Here is an 18,941-nt window from a genome sequence, read left to right as displayed (position 1 = left end):
TCACCCCTTTCTTTCTTCCTTTCCCTTCCACTCTGCTACAGGCTGTTCTGCAATTCATTTTTATTTAAAGACTCGATGTGGCAGGTACCTACAATCCCTTCTCTCTGTGACTCCTGGGCACAAGGTAAAATTGCTATTTTCTCCTCTCTCAGGAACCATAAAGGATACCACCAGCATGAAATTTGATACACTTGTCATAACTATCAATCCCCCAAAACAAGCTAGATGTGATAAAATTCTCAAAGAAGTAGAATGGAGAAGTTAAATTCACGTTTCTGCCAAGCTGTCAGCATTTGCCAGTCTTAGAGAAAACGTCTCATCTCACTGGATAAACGTCCAAGTTTTACACTTTCTCCCATTTATTTTGATAAATTAAGTCTGAAACATTTTTGTTTGAAGTCAATGTTGGGTTTTTTTATCTTGACACCTTGAAAAAGAGACACAGGACATGAACAGACAAAACAATGGTGGCATTAGTGATTATTAGAACATATATACATATGATATTACGCATCTTAAATAAGCACCTGAAATCCATAGGGAAAACCAAATAGTATTTTCCACAATTAGAGGCTCCACTTGGTCACCTCTTGAAAGCCAGGATGGGGAGACCTGGGAGAGAAGAGGGGACATGGCCCCACCAATGAAACTTCAGCATCCATCAACACTGAGGAATAAGGCAAAACTTGCCCAGAAGGAGAAACCCCACGGGTACCAAAGTTCGTCGACATCTACATGAAACCTCTAGCTTAGCACACCCATTGCCTGTGAGCTGGAGAGTAACCAGCACTGCCTGCAGCCCCAGCTCCCCCATACAGCAACAAGACGAGACATGCTCCACTCCGTATGACCACCAGATGGGCACCAAGATCTGACCCAGGTCCTTGCCTAGCTCCCCGGCTCCATAACCAGTCACATTTTGCTGGCAGTGAGCAACACCACTCATCAAAACACAAATGCAGCAAAAGACAGGCCCAAGCAAAGGGGAGCAGCAAGAGGAAGTCAAATCCATTCCTTTCCCCTTCCCTGAGGAAGGGTTATATAGCAGTAATCACAGTAATAAATTACCTGCAATCATGTTAGCTATTCATTCATCACATTCAGGTTTTCCCTTCCTGAAAGGCCCTGTGGCAGTGCACAACATTCATTGTCTCTGATACAATTTATGAAATATTTTTGAGTGTTTTCTTTTGGCAGGCCTGCCCTTTGTCTATAATCTACTGACCTTCTGTGTTTAACATGGAAGCACGAACAGACACACACAAAAATCTCTTACTCCATGGTATTTTAGTTTCATATTGACCTGATTAATCTCTGCACATATACCTCTCTGCTGTCTGCACCAAGAGATGCAGTTGCACAGTACCCAGGCTGAAAGACATTTCCTCACTTTCTTTCACTAAACTTTTGTGAGCTACATTTGGCCTTCGTTAGGCTGACTTCCTAACTTTTAAATTTTCCATCATATACCAGTAATATTATTCATTCTAATTTTTACTGTGAATCTAGAAAACAGAACTGTAGGAAAAGAGTTTGGACTTTTGGTAGCACAAGTACTTCACAACCCCAACTACGAACTCCCAGGGTTATAACTGAGCTCAAATTCAAAATAGTTAAATGTTTCACAGGTGAGATCAAGAGGCTAAAATAAAAGCTACTAAAACTGATTAGGACACCAAGTCTGTGGAGTCATTTATACTGGACTATTTGAAATCCTAAATATTTACGTATGCGAATACGGGGGGGGGGGGGGGGTGGGGTGGGTGTGAGGGGGTGGTGGTGGAGGTGTGTATCTTCAATAAATATTTGTATTTTGGCTGAGATGGTTTACAACACCTGTCCTCAACAGTAGAAGCAAGATGCAGACATCGATCAAGAAAATATTCTAGAAGATGATGGGGTGGAAGGGTTGGTTTTTGGTTTGTTTTTTTTTTAACCTACATATGTAGGTGTTCCAATGGGATTCTTAAAATTCCTAGGAATCCTTAATCTGTTGAACAACTACTCCCATTTTAATAGCATGCTACATACGTACTTCATGAGTACAATTTAGTCATACAGCCCAAGTTGTGTGGAGCTGCCAGACATGAAAAGGAGGCTGGCTTGCAATGAATGTTAACTGCCTAGTCCCTATAAAAATAGAAAATCACATAATTTTGTAAATACTGTTACCTAAAAAACCCACAAGGAAGTAAAACAAATAATGGGATATAGCTGTCTATGTAGTGGTAGAAACCTGTATTTACACACAAATGCTATGCAAATACTTTTGATGTGAAGCTCTGAATATGCATAAGTATACATCAACTATTCAAACCCCACAACACTTCCATGAAATCCAAAGCATTTCCATGCTCATTTCAGAGCCTCACAGACCCTTTGGCCATATGTTGTGAAATGGGTTGAGAAACCTTGAAGGACAAATCTTAATCCCTTCAGAAAGAGGGAGAGATACCTATGCAAGTGAATCACCTCATATTTATGGTGTTATCATATATGCTTCAGAACTGCAAAACTGGTCGTGGAGCATTCACCTATAACCAACCACATACACATCAAGAGATGAACACTGAAGGAGCAGACCTTGTGTCATTCCTTCCAGTCCTGGGCAGTATGCAAGGGCAACCAGCAGAACCTGCTCAGCAGCTCTGTAATCCTTCATGCAGGTTTGTCATGGAAAGCCCACTGCATCTCATGGGCATGGTTACTCTCTCTTCCCAGCATTGACAAGCACAGCTGCAATAAACATAGGCCTCTTCCAGCTTTTTAAAAGAAAGAGTGTCTCAAAGGCTCTGATTTCTCCTTTGTCAGCAGCAAGTCAGTTATACTGTAGAAATACAGCTATATCGACTGAAGCTTTTAGTGAGACTTCTCTCACCAACAATCAACTGCAGGTACTGAGATCCAAAACTGGGTAGGAAAAACGAACATCTTTTCCACAATGAGACTGACCCATTGACTGTGAAAATACTTTGACTATCTTAATCAAACAGCCTTCACAAAAAGTCCTCACTGGAATAGCTAAAATTGATGTCAACCAACATACTAGCTGAAAATATAACCCATGAATTTTACCAATATTAATTTTAATGCATATAACCAATGCATTTTACCTCAGCTCTGTGGAAATCTACAGAACACCACAATTAAAACCAAAAAAGCAGGCAAATAAAAGACAGAACATGCAGAAAACCCAGAACATGCTTCTAAAGAAATACGAAGAACTGAAGTACAAGATCTAAGATTTTCTTAATGTAAAGTATTCCACCAGCTTTTTAAACTACCATCAGTTCAGATGCCTCTTTGTCGGCTTTTTTTTTCCTCCAAAAGATGATTTTGGAGAATTAAAAATAAAGGCAAAACACACACAGACAACACAGGAAGAGGAACAGATGAATGGAAGTTTAACTGTTTTGCTTTTATGCAAAGAAAACATCACGCCACAGCACAGGAAGAAGCAGAGGCTGAGACCCTTGAATTCCTGTGATAAATCTAAAGCTTGTACATTGAAGCTCCCCTTTGTTGAAAATGCTGTTAGACACAACAAAACAGAAATGTTAGGTAAGTGCAAGCTCTGCCTCTGACCTTTCACTCTGTAAGCGTCAGGCTTCATTAATTTCCACAAGGCCTGACAGCTCTAGCGTTAATACTCACACTTGCGGATCGAGCCACACAGCAGGTTCAGACTGCTACCTTCTCCTCTGAAACTCATGCATTAGGATTTCTTCCATGCTGGCAATGGAAAACCAAGTCTAAGAAACATTAAACACAAAAAACTACGTTACAATAGTGCCATGGTTGAGTCATAAGCCCATGAAAGCAAGGAAGTACTGAGTGAATCTTGTGTCAGTGCCTCTAACTTGGCTACGCAGTGCCAACCTCCTGCAGCAAATATGGTCCTCTCTGAGCCACCGCAGAACCATAATACTCAAAACCAAGTGCTTCCACTCATTCTCACTCCCATAGGTAAATACAGGGAATTTTGCACAACACTGGGCTGTAACATAGCCAAGTGCAGTATGAACCCTGAAGCAGGGCTGTACACACTGCACAACCTTATGATCTGTGGGTCTGATTTAATGATGCTCTGACACTGGTAACAATTCCTTGCTTTTACGTATTTATGTCTCAACCACAACATTATTCTAATGTCACTGTTTGTGATTAATACTCTTCTCCTCTCTGTTAAAAGAAAAAATGCAGCACAGCATAAGTAACAATCTTATGTTTCACCTCAGTGTTCCACAGCTTCCTTAGCATTATTCTTTCGTGAGCTGGATTTTGATCTCAAATTTGTTTTGAATTTCACGGGGCTACTATTATTGAAATGTTTTTCATTGAAAAAGGGAAAGCTTCACCAAAGTTTTATCAGTTAATACATGAGAGTTATTTGTTTTGAAACAAACAGAATCCAAAGTTTTTTGTTTAGTCTAACCTCAAAACCAAAAAAAGCCTTCAGATTTTGCAGCTCACAACACTGACAACTTTAGGTGTAAAAAGTCTCCCAAACTGACTTTAAAATGAAGAAATCTGAAACAGAAGCAGCAGATTGCTTGCTAGTCCCTGGAAAGGCTTTTCTTTTCAGGCTTGTAATTCTGTAACCTAAGAAATGAGGCTTTTAACAGAAAAAACAAACACCTAAACACCTAAAAGAAAAAACAAATCACCCAAAAAAAATCATCAAAAAAGCTGACAGCTATGAAGTTTCCCTTTAAATTTAGCACATTCTGAACACACCACCCTCTCTGAACACTGCAATAGACTGATTTTCCCCCTTCATTCTTAAAAATGCTTCTTGCAGAGATAATAGTTCCTGCTACTTTCCCTTTCCCATAGCCAAAGCAGTATCTGAAGGACCACCACGACTGCACTGGTGCCAAGTGCACACTTCCAAAGAGATCCTTTAAGTGAAACAGTGTTCACTTAGGAAAACAGATAAGGTTTTCAGGCAGAAACATCTTTTATCTGGCAGAGCTGAAGGGTGTTCCTCTAAACAGAATTACCCATATTTACACTTAATAATGAGATTTGCATCTAAACCCCTACAGTTTAAGGTCTGTAAGGCTTGTGTACTGCCATATACATAGAAATATATTTTGTCCAACATAATTTTACATTTTCTCCTGTGATCAAGATCTTAATTTACCAGGGCTGACAAGTTTTAGACCAATTTCAGCTTGGTACAGTTTCAACTGGTTTGGATAGGGAACATAAACTCTGCTAGTGGGGCTAAGTAGAAATGTTCTCCTTGAACCTGATTAAGACTAAATTGAAAAGGAACATTTTTGGTTACTATTACATTAAGCTAAAATACAGAAATGAACCCTAATACTATCTAAATCTACAAGAAAAGCCATCTCTATTTCAAAATTTTCAAAGCATTCTCTATAAATGCATCACAGATCAATTTACATGGTACTTTTGCCAATAAGCAAAATGAAATCACAGGTTCCAATTGGCTTAACTCATATTGGAAAGTGCGAAAGCAAATGCTAGAAAACGCAATTACTGCAAACAAACTTCATTTTCTCCACTCAGGAGGGAATTTCAGGGAACATTTTATTGCTCTCAAATAATATTTCTAAAGGCATCAATACACAATTCTATTTTCTTTTTGGAGTCCCCCTACACTATATAACCTAATCCTCTGTAAAGAAACTCACCAGATTTTGAAATAATATATAGGCTGTTGATATTACCTTGTGCTGCACTTATTGTATCAATTTAAATGATTTTTCTCCATGAATCCTAAGAACATAAAACCCAGCAGTCTCTGTCTGACACAAACCGATCCGGACCTATTTCCCATAACATACCCTTTGTCTCTGCAACTTACAATTCCAATTAAGTCTTTTTTTTTTTTTTTCCCTATAACAAATGAATAAAAGCCATCAAAAAGGAGGTCATCTTGAGAAACTATTATACAGAAAGTAATTAAGCTGATCATAATTATCACAAACAATGTCTTGGTATTTTCATGTATGTATATTTTCACACTGCAAAAAGCCAGTAAATGCTAAGGACCTATCTTAATTCAAAACAAATATTTAAAACAATCAGGAAGCACATATAGTCACCAAAACCATTCTCCTGTTTTTTTCCACTCTGAACTTGTTCCCATTTGTTTCCTCATTTTTACATTAAAGTCTTTTGAGGCTTACAGTGCACAAAGCCGTAGGCACACACCTCCCTCTCCACCTTGCAGCCTGGTAAAGACTAGTCAGTACGTCCAAAAAAATCCCTCCAAATGCCTCCCAGGAAGGCGGTCAGAGCATTTCTTATGAGAAGAAAAATCTCAAATACATAATTTATTTCTATCATACTGTATATTTTACGCAACTTCTCCATTTTTATACATAGAACTGAAATCCTTCCTTTCAAAACCATTACATTTGAGTACACTGTTGGTAAACTAATTCATATAATTGTAAGAGAAAAAACAATAAGCGGGAACAGCAAGAATAATCACAAGAAAAATAAACTGAAAGGAAAAAGAAGAAATGAGGCAAAGTATTTTTTAAATATCCCACAGGTTTTGAAGCATGAACTGCTGTCTAAAGCAGGAAAACAGCTTTTTAATAACTGAGTGCTAAAGCAATTAGCTGCTTTGGAAATTTTACCTTGCAATCATGTTTTGTATCTATAAGAATATATGAAGCAAGTTTGATTTTCAAAGGCATTTTTAAACGTCATCTTGGATGGCGATGCTGATGTTTGCTGGGAATCATTTCTTCCTTTTCCTAGACAGAAGAGGAGACACCTAAAACCTGAACTAAACTCGGCCTAATATCCATCTGACGGCACTATGTGCTGTATTTCAGTCCATGCTCCTTTCCTGAAAGTTTCACAGAGGATAAAAACCGAACAGAAAATAAACAGCAAATATAAAGAGAAATACAGTCAATTAAAAATATTCAGGCAGGTCTTTATGAACCTCCAGCATTGTTTTCTGAATCCCACGTTTTAATTTATTATTCTAAATAAACCTAAACATTCCATTATGGTCTTTCAAGATGAACTTGGATACCAGGAATCTCCTGAGCCCTGTAAGGAAATTCCTTTTAATAACCTAGTCCACAGAGATGTTTCTTAGCTACTAAAAGACAACCAAATCACCCCAGTTGTATCATGTTATTACAAGGAACTGAATTCCTCTTATGAAGAGTTGGGTTTTTTTTTTTCTCCCTAGCCATTTGGAATTGCTTGAGCAGAATGGCACATAGACTCAAATACCTTCCCTGTCAGTTTAAACACATATAGTAACCCCAAACACTAAAATAAAAGAGCGAGAGAAGGAAACCTTAAGTTTGATGAAGTCTAGAGCAATAACTATGGAGTTCCAAACATCATCCCTGCTACTATTGCTTGACACCTCCTCTCTCCTCCTGGCTTTGCAGAATTTCAATTACTATATTATTTATGTTCAGCATCCCAAGACCTCAAGATAGACAGTTCAGACTGAAGTTTCCTAAACATCCAAGGCACCACACCTGCTTTAGCTTTCAACACAAAATACCTCCTAATTGTCCTTCCAAAGAAGAAAGGACAAAAGAGATGAATGAAAAATAGTATATGTAATGTAAATTCCATTCTGCAACATAGAGTGTGTGTGATTTATTTGTGACAGTATTCAGGTGAAACTCCCATCTTTTCTATCCCTGTGCAAGTACATGGGCCCTTTGCGCAGCTGTCTCGTCTCCTTAATAAGGCACCTTAAGAAGACATATCCTCCTTAATAGTAAGCACCTAACCTACCAAGGTAGTAAAATGGTTTTTAAATCAAGTTAAATGGATATGTGAGACTTACAGTACATCTACCTGAGATTTGAATTTACAGTAATATTTTCACAAGGTGATGCAAAATCTGCATGATTCAGCATCTGTACTTTCCTTTTGTGTTCAGAAGCACACCAAGGATTGTGGTACATGAATAAATACTTCTCTGTAATTAAAAGCTATCACTAGCTGTTGGGGCATGCAGCATTTGCAGTATTTCATCCAGTGTGCTTTCTGCAGAATGGGGTCTCTCTTGACTTGACGGTTCTAGCCATCATTTCTAGACTTAAAAAAAAAAAAGGAATCAAAAGCCTGCTGCAAAAAGGCATGCTCTGCAGACCTTACATTTTGCTGAATAAAGCAACAACTACAGTTAATCAGAGCTGGCCATTAAGATAAAGCACTAAAAGAACAGCTATTTCAGTCACTTACACAAAGGTAACAATTTATTTCTTATTTCTGCTCCTTTCAGCTAAGGTTTCGCCCTTTCACCTCGAAGGCAAGCATCAGTGTTGTTCCAGCTGGCTTCCCGGAAGCATTTGTTTATGAATGGCTACACTGCTTCCACTAGAACTGCACACACTCCCTAGTAGCTCACTCAAACGCCAAGACCCATTTTAACACAGGTACCCAGAGCTGCCCAGCACAAGATCCATGACCAAATCCATCTTTCCCCTCATTCCAGGGCCAAGGTAACTGTCGCAGCAGGACATCCCCTTGGCCATCCTTGTTTAGGCAATCCCTCCCCACCTTTCATGCTCCGGCTAATGGCTCGGTATTATAATTTATAGCCACGAGACTGCAAATGGTGCATGGCTTTCCCTACTGTGCAAGTCTGGGAATTACTCTGCATGGGGTTTTATGAGAGGACATTAGTCTGGGATCTTTACTCACAGGACCACAAGTATGGTTACAGCTACATCATTTTATTCCCAGCAACCACCAGATCTCGCAGCAGGGACAGAGAGTAAAAGGAACAAACTCCTTCCCCACAATGCTTAGAAGACATCTCCTGCACAAAAGCACAGGAAACTTCATGGCTGCCTTGCAGCTTTCTGCTCATTTCTCAGTAGTGAAGGCAAATGTCAAATGCTGCTTAGGGAGTGGGAAGCTTTAACAGTAACATCCAAGGGAGAGCAGCTCAGGTAAAATTCAAGAAGTATGGGTAATTTTATCATTTGCAGCTCTGTTTTAAACTAAAACTCTCTGCATTTGCTGGTTACACAAAAAAAAAAAAAAAAAAAAAAACCAAACAATAAATGGCAACATTCAGGAGAAAAGGAGTTATTGCACTCTGATACCCAGCCTGGCCTGTAATATTGAAGCTTCTGATTCATTAGAAAAGATGTACATAATTCTGAGGTCTTTAAGGTTCACTTATCAACAGTTACAGGGAATTCAAAGTATAGAGTGTTCCTGAGCTTTCATTTCTTGATTTTATTAACTTGGGAAGAGGTAAAGCTCCGGGAAAACCATGTGAATCTCCACTATTTTGCATCTTTGTACTCATCCTTGTGACAGCCTCCACCTCTCCTCTAGATTGATGTTATTTGTGCTTTGGCTTTGCACCTTCTTGCTTCTCTCCTTACATTGCTGTCCCCTGTTGTGCTGCTGAGTTCCTCTACTAAATGTACCATCAATAACAAGTGAAGGTTTGGTAACCCTCATCTCATAGCCAAGGTGCACGATAAGAAAACAGACCAGAAGAGCTCAGTGAAGTGAGGCACTGAAGGGACCTGTGCCTCAAGGCAATCTCAAGTCCTGAGAAACTCAGTCTCCAGTGCTGTAGAAGGGCCACCATGAACCAGCTCACACATGAACCACATGCTAAGACCTGCATGGCACCACGGGACACGGAGCAGGTCCTCCTGGCCCTGCACTGGGGCTGACCACGAGAAGATGCTGCCTGTGGTCTTGTAACCATTGCATGGAGCAAGCACCATTATTCACACCATCATGCAGGACACAAAGCAGGACAAAGAAAACACAAATTCCTGTAGCTCTGGGAGAAGGGGTTGTCTTCTCCTTCCCCTCCCTCCTCCCCCCCCAACTAGTGGTACCAGTATGCCCATGAATATAACACCCAGCCTCTGAAATCAACACATGCCCCTAAATACAGTCAATAAAGATTTCAAGCTCTTATAACAGGCACAACGGGGTGGATGGGAGAGGTGGAGTTGCACAGATCTTTCTTTTGTAGTCCTTTTGTGCCAAGACACACCGTTCCCAATGCAGAATCTGTCCAAGCTGAAACACTCAGCTTCAGCTCACTGCAACAAGAGGGTTAATTAACAAGCCACGCAGGCTGGTTACAGCCAGCAAGAAGCAGCAATCTATTTTTCTTCAACAAAAAAAAAAAAAAAATCAGTAATTCTTGGAACATTTATTAACCCCCTAGTATAGGCAATTACTGTAACATAAAGGTCTGTCAGTCGTGCATTAACATAAATTGGTGCATATTGCTTTTCTACAGCACAGTAATGTCCACAACAGTGTGAACAAATGCTAACATTTGAGTTTTAAGCTTGATTCAAGTCTCCCCAATCTAACATTTTTAGCAGATTCCACTCTTGGTGGCTGTTTGGGCACACAAAAATCATTTTATACAAGCCAAAAAAATGCAGGCTGGCATTTCACTGATACACTGTTTTGTAGCTCTGCTTAAGGTAATCACACATTTCCTAACATGCAGGACTGAAAAGAGGAAGAGGGGTGGTAAGCACAAAACCCAAAGATCATTCCTGCTGTCTGTTAGATTCTGTAGTCACATAAAACATAAAAAACCAGTGGCGATTAAAACAAATAAAAAAAGGCTTTGTAATAGACAGGACACTGCCAACCAGCTTTAAATTAAATTACACAGCCTGCTAATCTTTATTATGAAATAAAATTTCTTTCAACACTACACATTACACTAAAATCTGCAGTGCTTCCTTCCCCCAGCCCCAACCTTTCTCTGCTCAAAGCAACTCCTCCACCCCGACCCCATTGTTCTTTCTAAGCAGCAATGTGATGCTCTACTAACAGAAAGACTTCTTATTTTAATTAGATATTGTTAATATGGTGTGCATGATGGGAACATTTAGGACAGAGGTATTTCTGCACTTTGTATTTTTCATGCAACATTAAATTTGTAAGTGACAGAATAAATTGATGATGTACAAAGAATACATACTTTGTCTGCTTTCCTTTGAAATCATTCGCATATTATGATATGTGGCTGCAGTAGCAATGCTGGAGGAAGAATCTGATGGCAGTGACTAAAACTTCCTATTTGGGTGGCACTGCTTGGTTCATGCCTGGTCAGTACAACAACCATAGATCTCTGTCCCGTTCTAAAGTGGATTTGTGGGAAAATGGGAATTGAAAGGAAGAATTATTTTGGTTATTTTATAAAATTGTTTTGGTTATGGTTTGTTATTTGAAAGCTGAACCCTTCCTTCCCCCCCCCGTTAAGACAACAGCAGTCCAGCGAAACAGATCCAAGAAGTGACCGAGCAATTATTGCGATTGAAAGTCCATCCAAGAATTGTGCAAGACTTTCCACTGCTCACTGGCTTCTTTCATTGAAATTACCAAATGAATACACTAAGTTCAAACATACACAGAGCCACTCAATGAAAACATTATTCTCTTTGAAAGTACATTTCACCTAGCCAAGTTTTCTAATAGCTGTCAAGTAACACCTTAATATTTGGTCTGACTGACTCACCACGGCAGGTAGTACACAACTTTAGTATAGAAGTTTTTACACTGTATCTAGTAAGTTAGTGATTGCAGTTTAAGAAGAATCAAACTTTCTCTGTATGCCGCTAACAGTAAAACAGTTTCTAGCAAAATGCCTCTATAGAATGTTGCCAGGAATAACAAAAGCAAAACAAAACAACTGGTCAGATGTGAATAAACTTACGATATTCCTCACGCACAAATTCCACTTTACTCGTTGGGAAATGTACTATCTTGTCTCATTTCAATACAACCTCTTCTATTTTACCTTGTAAGTTATACTTCTAGGGTTCTGTTTTCCACAAAGCATCTAGTATCTGTCTCAGAGCAGAGGATAAATAGGAAAGAGCAGCTACTACCACCAGAGCACAAAAGTGTAAGTCTGCACATTTTACCACATTTGCTTTCACATTTCACAGTAGATTGCTGCATCAGGAAAACATTAATCAGCTGATGACCAAAAATCCACATGGCTGTATTTCCCCACTATTTCATAAATACAATAAAAAGTATCATTCAAATTATTTTTGTATTCCTCTGAGAAGAAAAAAAACAAAATTATTAATATATCTAAAACCAGTTTATGCAAACAGAAGCTGAGCACTGATAACAATTTAGTCGAGCCACATGCGGATTTAAAACTAAGTACAAATGCGAATTTAACCATTAAATGTAACATTAAACACAGTTCCTGTTAGAACAAAACCAAAGCTGTGATACTGCAATAAAACCTAAATAAATTTCGAAGAAACTTTTAAAAACTTTACCATAAAGACAGAGTGAGATACATCAGCCAGAGACCTAAGTAAGTAAGAAACACCCACCACATGACAAAAACTTGAAGGTTCTAGATTTCATCTTATAAATCTGTTTGGTTTTTTTTTAAATGAAATTGCATTCCAAACTTATAATATTTAGCATCTAGAATTAATAAGCAAGTAGACACAATAAAACTGTCTGTACAGGCTTGCACGGGCACCTCCAGGTCTCCATAATTCTTCAGTTAAGAGCATCTCTGAGATGGGCAGTCAACGTGGTCTGGATGCTGCAAATCACACACAACTCTCAATGGGAACAGAGGGACAGCAGAATGCCAAACGCCAACAGAATGGTCAACTGTCTTCAGCAGCCAGCAAACTTCTCATTAAAATACACGTATCCCACTCCAGTGTCTGAAGCCAAAAGAAGCTCCTCGCCAGAGCCACTCACAGAAGACATAGCTGGTTTCAAAATTAGACTAATAGATTTTCCAGGGAGTTGCTTCCCCCTCTCCCAGAACAGCTGTGCAAAACTCATGCATACTTAAAGGATTAAAGCTACCTCAGCATTTTCTTTCACTTGCAATGAATGCAATTTTTTTTTCAAGTGCTAAGAGGTTTTTTGTTCATCAAATGATATTTTATGTTTAGTCAATTATTCATTCTGGCTATAACAAACAGAGCAATACAGGGGTTCAAAATATGCTCCAGATGGTAAAAAACACAAATCAGAAATAAATCCATTTAGAAAAATAGGAAGATGATATTTTTTCTTAAAAAAAAAAAAAAAATCATAAAAGCCGTGATTTTACTTTAAATTATTCATAAGCTTTCTTCTGGTTCTAAATTAGTTCAGAATACTTTGAGCTAATATCCCTCTGAATATGGAGAAATTTAGAGCTTACTGGTTTGTTTCATAACAAATTGTCATGTCAGATGCTAAAATAACTCACATCAGAAATACACTTTTACAGAGCAAAAGTCCCCAAGAGTAAATATTTCGTCACAATGAAATGTTTTTCAGTGTACATTAGCAAGAGGAATACACTCACCAAAACCCTAAATAAAATATGCATGGAGGGGAGATGAAGCGTAGGCAAAATGATGGAATAACTGAGCCAGACCAGAGAGACTGAGAAAGGATACAAAAGGAATGTGACCCTGAATTTTTAAACAGTGATAAGACAAGAGCTTGATCTTAACATTACACCTTTTTGTTACAGCTCTTTTTTTTTTTTTTTCAGATTTAATTACACTATCTTTAAGATCAAACACTATTTTGACAGGTGTCTGGCTTACACTTTTGAATAGCATTGCAAGTTTCTACAGCACTAATGCAAAAATCTAAGCATAGACTGGAACCAAAGTGTCTGTCCACACCTCCGAAAGCACCACCACATTTCCAGTGCTCTTCCCATTTTGTCAATCTACTCCATGTAACAGCCAGCAATTACAAGCTGGAGCTGCTATTTTCAATAACTAAACATTCACATAAAAATGAACTTTAAAACAACTGACCAGATGTTGCTGAGGACCACATCCATATATGCAAAGCGTAACAAGAAAGCCCCCCCATTAAAACAGTATAATCATTCTTCTCACTTTAGCAGGATGGAGGAACTCCACCACAGGAAAATTAACGCTTATACTAAAGGCAAACACATATTACAGGTAAAGAAGAATTTGTTCCAGTACAAACTCACTAAATCTTTCACAAAGTTCCTCAAGTCACTATCCCATAGAAATGAAAAGAAACATTCATTCCAAACAAAAGCAAGATATGAAAGGGAAAACATGAAACAGACAAAGTGCTAAACCCCACATCAGCTAAACTCAGGAAAAAAAAAAACCAAAACCAAGCCAAATTCTACTATCAGTTCCACAGACATAAACCGGCAGCAATTTCACCTACTGGATTTATTTATCTTCCACTGCAGAATTCTGCCTTTCTCATGCAGCAATATGCCTTATATTAGAAATTTTGCATGAGAAGGGGAAAAAAATGAACATGGTAAGAGATAACCACTAGAGGAAAAAAGAACAAAAATGGCTATTTGAGAAAAATTACTAAACCAGATGAAAATTATTCACACAAGGATATGCATAATCAGGCCCATGCTAATTGAGCACAATAAACATATTGTCACTCATTAAAGGTCTATCTGCCTGAATTTATCTTTGCTTTATCTTCAGTTCTTATGAGTTATTAAATCACTTCCCATCACAGGGAAAGGAAATACTGCACTATGAAGACAGAGCTATAATTAGATATTCATGTATTTCATTTCACATATATGACTGAATGAGAATGGATAGGGAAAATACAAACAATGATAATAATAGTATTTTGAAACATTCAGTAAGAAATATATTGGGTATGGAATAACATCTTAATTCTTCTTCAGCCCGTAATGCTGTGTTTACTGCAAGGTCAGTTAAGTTACTATAAGAGATTTTTAATGAAAACTATTATAAATTTAGAATAACTGTGTTTAAAGCATTTAACAGTCACTAAGGTCAAGTGATCGCAGCAGTTACAAGACCCAAAGGACACGTTCACACCAAAACAAAGTGAATAAATTACCTCAGCTAGTGTGTGTAATCACTAAGTGACCACAGAGCTTATTCAGTGTAGAAGCCCAGATGACTTTCATGCAAAACCAATAATGAAAATTTATCAGCCCAAAGGAAAAGGCAAAAGAACCAGCAGAAGTTGCAGGAAGGGCTGAGAGCTAGGAGTGTGAAAGAGGGCATGGAAAGCATGTTCCATGATTCAGTGGTGGAGACAAGGAAGAAGGATGAATGTTAATGAAATGGGTGGACAAGATGCTCAACATCTTGCTCAGGTGAGATACCCAGATTGTTGCAAAGTGATTCAAGACCCACGATGTATTGTTTCAGTGTTGACAAGTGCTCTCAGTCCTGTGTAACTCTGGCATTTTTAACACCCAGCAAAGTACAAGCAAGGCAGGGGTGCAGAATAATCATCTTTAAACTTTTCCTTTGACTTTACTGCCAAGAAAATAATGGGCAGGCTTTGTGTCCCAAGTTATCCTATTATATAATCCTAGTGGACATGATGCCCTGTTTTTTTGCCATGGAGTAGGTAAAATAAGCTATAGAACGAAGCGTAACTTTGATCTGACTTTTTTCCCTCATGGTATAAATTATACAGATGCCTTGTCTTCAGTACTGCTTTACAACAAGACTGCCAGTGGAGAAAATCATGCACAGAGAAGATATTAAAACTTCTTTCTATAACGACAATGTTACATTTTATGGGAATTCTCTGTGAACTGCTTTGGAATAAGGTTCCTACCAAATATGATGAAAAATCATGCCTCCCACTACAGAGCAGAGGAAAAATGAATCTTGCCTGTTTCTGCCTGCCACTGGTATGCATTTTTTTAACTATTACATGTCATCACCTCACAACCTTGAAGGTATCAATCTTCACTATATACGTAGTAAACAGAAAAACACGATTACTCCCATTTTGCAGATAGGAGCCTGAAATAAACTCGTGAAAGGTAAATGTACATGCCTGCCTTCATAGCAGTTTGATTCCAGAGGAGCATACGACAGCACTGGAGCAAGTATTGACCAACACGACACAATTTCACAGGAGAATCAATTTGCTGCCTCACCTTATGCCAGAAACCTAATAACTGCTATTGTCACACATACAAAAATGCAAGTGGACACTGTGCATGTAAAAAGACAAAAGTTGAGGAAGATGATTCCTACTCTTCCCTCAGCTCATGTACATACTCACCTGCTTCTCCTACCACTTCTTACTTCCCAGTCCTGATATTACATTCCTAGAAAAATGATAGTTTTGGGCTCATAACATCCAGTTCTGCCTTCCAGAAATAAGAACGATAGAACTAAGTTACACTAAGGTGGCAGTATCTGGAAGCCCCAATCCCAATAGCAATAAAAAGAAGGAAAATCAATTGGGCTGTGGAAATAAGGAGGTCAGGATAATAAACAGTACTGAGAAAATGCAAAGGAGGATGAAAAGACAGAGAATATGGAAGCTCTTCTATTTAAAAATTCCTTTTGTATATCCAAATGCTCTTTACTTATTTGTTGAAGGGTCAGCCAAAGAACTTCAGTCGAATAAAATGATGCTATTAAAGGCATGTAGAGGTGTGGCAATTACAGAGTAGGCAAGACAGACTGTGCTGATGGAGGTAAAGTCTGATGACAAAGCTATGCTTTCAGAAGTTTTTCTATAATGCTGTAAATTCATTCTAAAATTTCTTGAAGATCAGCTGATAAGGTCACCTTCACCTCTGGGTATTTCTAGTGCAAGTGGTGACATGGCAGTACACAGCCAGCCTAGCAACAGCATTTGTAACAGGAGCATCCTTGCACAGTTTCCCCTCTTTCATTTTGGTCTTCTGCTGTTGCAATTTAATTGGCCTCAACTGTAGTAATATAGTATCAAGGCACTGCTATCAAATACAGCAGAATACGAAATGCATTCTACCAAAGAGGTATTGAGCGCCTGCATTCAAAGATCACATGCCAGTATTCTAACTCCAAGGGGCAACCACCCCAAAAAAATTATCTTCTTCCGAACAGTATTACTGATTTTGCCATCTTATATTGTGGGAAGAAGGACTTTCATCCTTTTCAAATACATAGTAGCTTTCAGCACTGCTTCAAATTACAGTAAACCCAAAACATAGTGAGCAATAGTTTCGGCTGTGGCTATAAAACCCCACAGCATCAACTCACGGGACACTGTGTGCATTCATCTACAACGCCACCACCACCCCAGCAACATAAGGCTACACAGTCCTTGCTGTTGAATGACAATCTTTTCCCTCAAGATAATGCAGAAATACAGCAAAGTCTCTAAATTCGTCTTAATTAACAGAATCTTACTGTGCCTAGAAACAGCACATCACAGGAGGACAAGTGGAGCAAGGGTGGGTGGGGGGATTTTCAAGTGCTCTAATTCAATTAGGAGGCAGTGACTGACACTTGGACACGAAAGGTTAATTGGGGTCACCAAAAGGCAGTAATTCCTTACCTAACCAGTCATTAAACTTCTTAACCTCTGAGGGCAGTCCCAGCTCGGTGAAATCGCCCGTGTGGAGAAGGATGTCCCCGTAAGGCATCTGGATGCCATCTGTTCTGGAGTGTGTGTCTGAGACGCAGACAAATCGCGTGTGGCCCGCTGGTTTTGGAGTGTCATATGGGATAGGGTCGACCCTAAAGCAGACACATAAAGATCTCGTAACAGTTACAAGGTTAAAACACTAGCATCTACTATTTCATCTCTACATAAGCGTGCATGCACACAGACACACATCCATTTACACACACCATGCTGAAGGAAATTACTGTAATGCAACACTGCCAAAAATACAGAAGGACCACAGTGCTCCTTAAATACTCACCTGGTAGAATAGGGAGATTAAAAACCCCACAAGATATGGCCAGTTTCTCATACTAAAGTTAACTTAAGCACTGGAATAAAAACGGATTCAACAGACTTCTAATTCAGCTATACTTTTTCCATCACTTGCCTTATGGACAAGCATGGGCCATGAAATAACAGGTCTCACAGGTGAGTCAGCAACAGGCTCTCACTTGAGGTGATCAGCTTATCACCTGTTTTGTTCCACAGCACAGGCACTCCTACAGATTCTAGCAGGAATACTGATTTACACAAAATCAGGTATATTCAGGAGTGCTTTGATGAAGACCAGAAATTGCGGAACTGAGTCTAACAACAACTTCTTACACTTGTACAAAATTCTGAGCTTGTATTTCCAAACTCTATAAAGTCAGGAACTGATGTGGTAGAGACTAAGCAGTCACAGGTTAAACATTTGTTGTTTTTTTTCCTAAACCAAGTGACGTTAAAAATTTATTTCCACTGGTAATTTCCAAGCTACAGTAGTTAATTTGATCTTATCAACTATACATGACCCATCACAGAAGTTTTCTTTTGAGGTGTTCTTGTTCTGGGGTTTTTTTAAATATAAGGAGTATAGAGAACAATAAAAGAGAAGAGCTTTATACATAATTAGTGGTTAGACATTGCAATTTTTAACAGAATAACTTAAAATACAAAAGCCAACCCATTGCCTACTTTGGAATTAGCAATTATTTCTCTGCAGAGTTACCGTCATCTGAATAGCACAGCATCTGTTAATACACCACAGAAAACCTCATCCCAGCTTCACAAAACTTCAGCCCATTCCGTTGATGTGCCACTTTAACCATGGTTAGAGCTTAGCTTCAGCTAGAAATTTTGAGATATTTAGGGTCAGAATAATAGTCCACCAATAATAGTCTCAAATCATGACAGCAGTGAAACCAAGCTCTAAGTGATTTGAAACACCTCAAATAATGCTCTTCTAAGAGTTACTGGGACAAACTGGCATAATAGATATTAAAAAATTGGTGCTTGAAAGTGAAAAGAAGATGAAACACGTTTTACTAGTTTTACTCTCCATGCTGAAAAGAGAAACCAAGTAACTAGCACACATCATGCAAATGTTCTTCTCAAATCCCCATATTTGTAATGAGATGTTGAAGTATTCCGTTATTTACCTGAACAGTGTTTACTAATTTTAGTAAACTAAATTAGTATTTAGTGTTTACTACATACTGAACTGTGTGAAAACTTCCAACAGCATCTTTAACATAACTCCCCCT

General features: G+C 38.6%; 1 protein-coding gene across 3 annotated transcripts in view; it reads right to left on the bottom strand.

Annotated features, from left to right (window-relative positions):
* MPPED2 (metallophosphoesterase domain containing 2) overlaps positions 1–18,941 on the bottom strand; it is a 111,222-nt gene that overhangs the window by 47,123 nt on the left and 45,158 nt on the right. For all 3 annotated transcript variants that reach the window (XM_065686012.1, XM_065686011.1, XM_065686013.1), the window contains one exon: positions 17,305–17,486. In XM_065686012.1, the coding sequence (XP_065542084.1) occupies positions 17,305–17,486 (182 nt within the window). The remainder of the gene's footprint in view (positions 1–17,304; positions 17,487–18,941) is intronic.

Source organism: Lathamus discolor, chromosome 6 (genome assembly GCF_037157495.1).
Source record: "Lathamus discolor isolate bLatDis1 chromosome 6, bLatDis1.hap1, whole genome shotgun sequence".
NCBI classification, from domain to species: Eukaryota; Metazoa; Chordata; class Aves; order Psittaciformes; family Psittacidae; genus Lathamus; species Lathamus discolor.
Note: the sequence above shows the minus strand (reverse complement) of the source record. Positions and strands in the feature narration are given on the sequence as shown.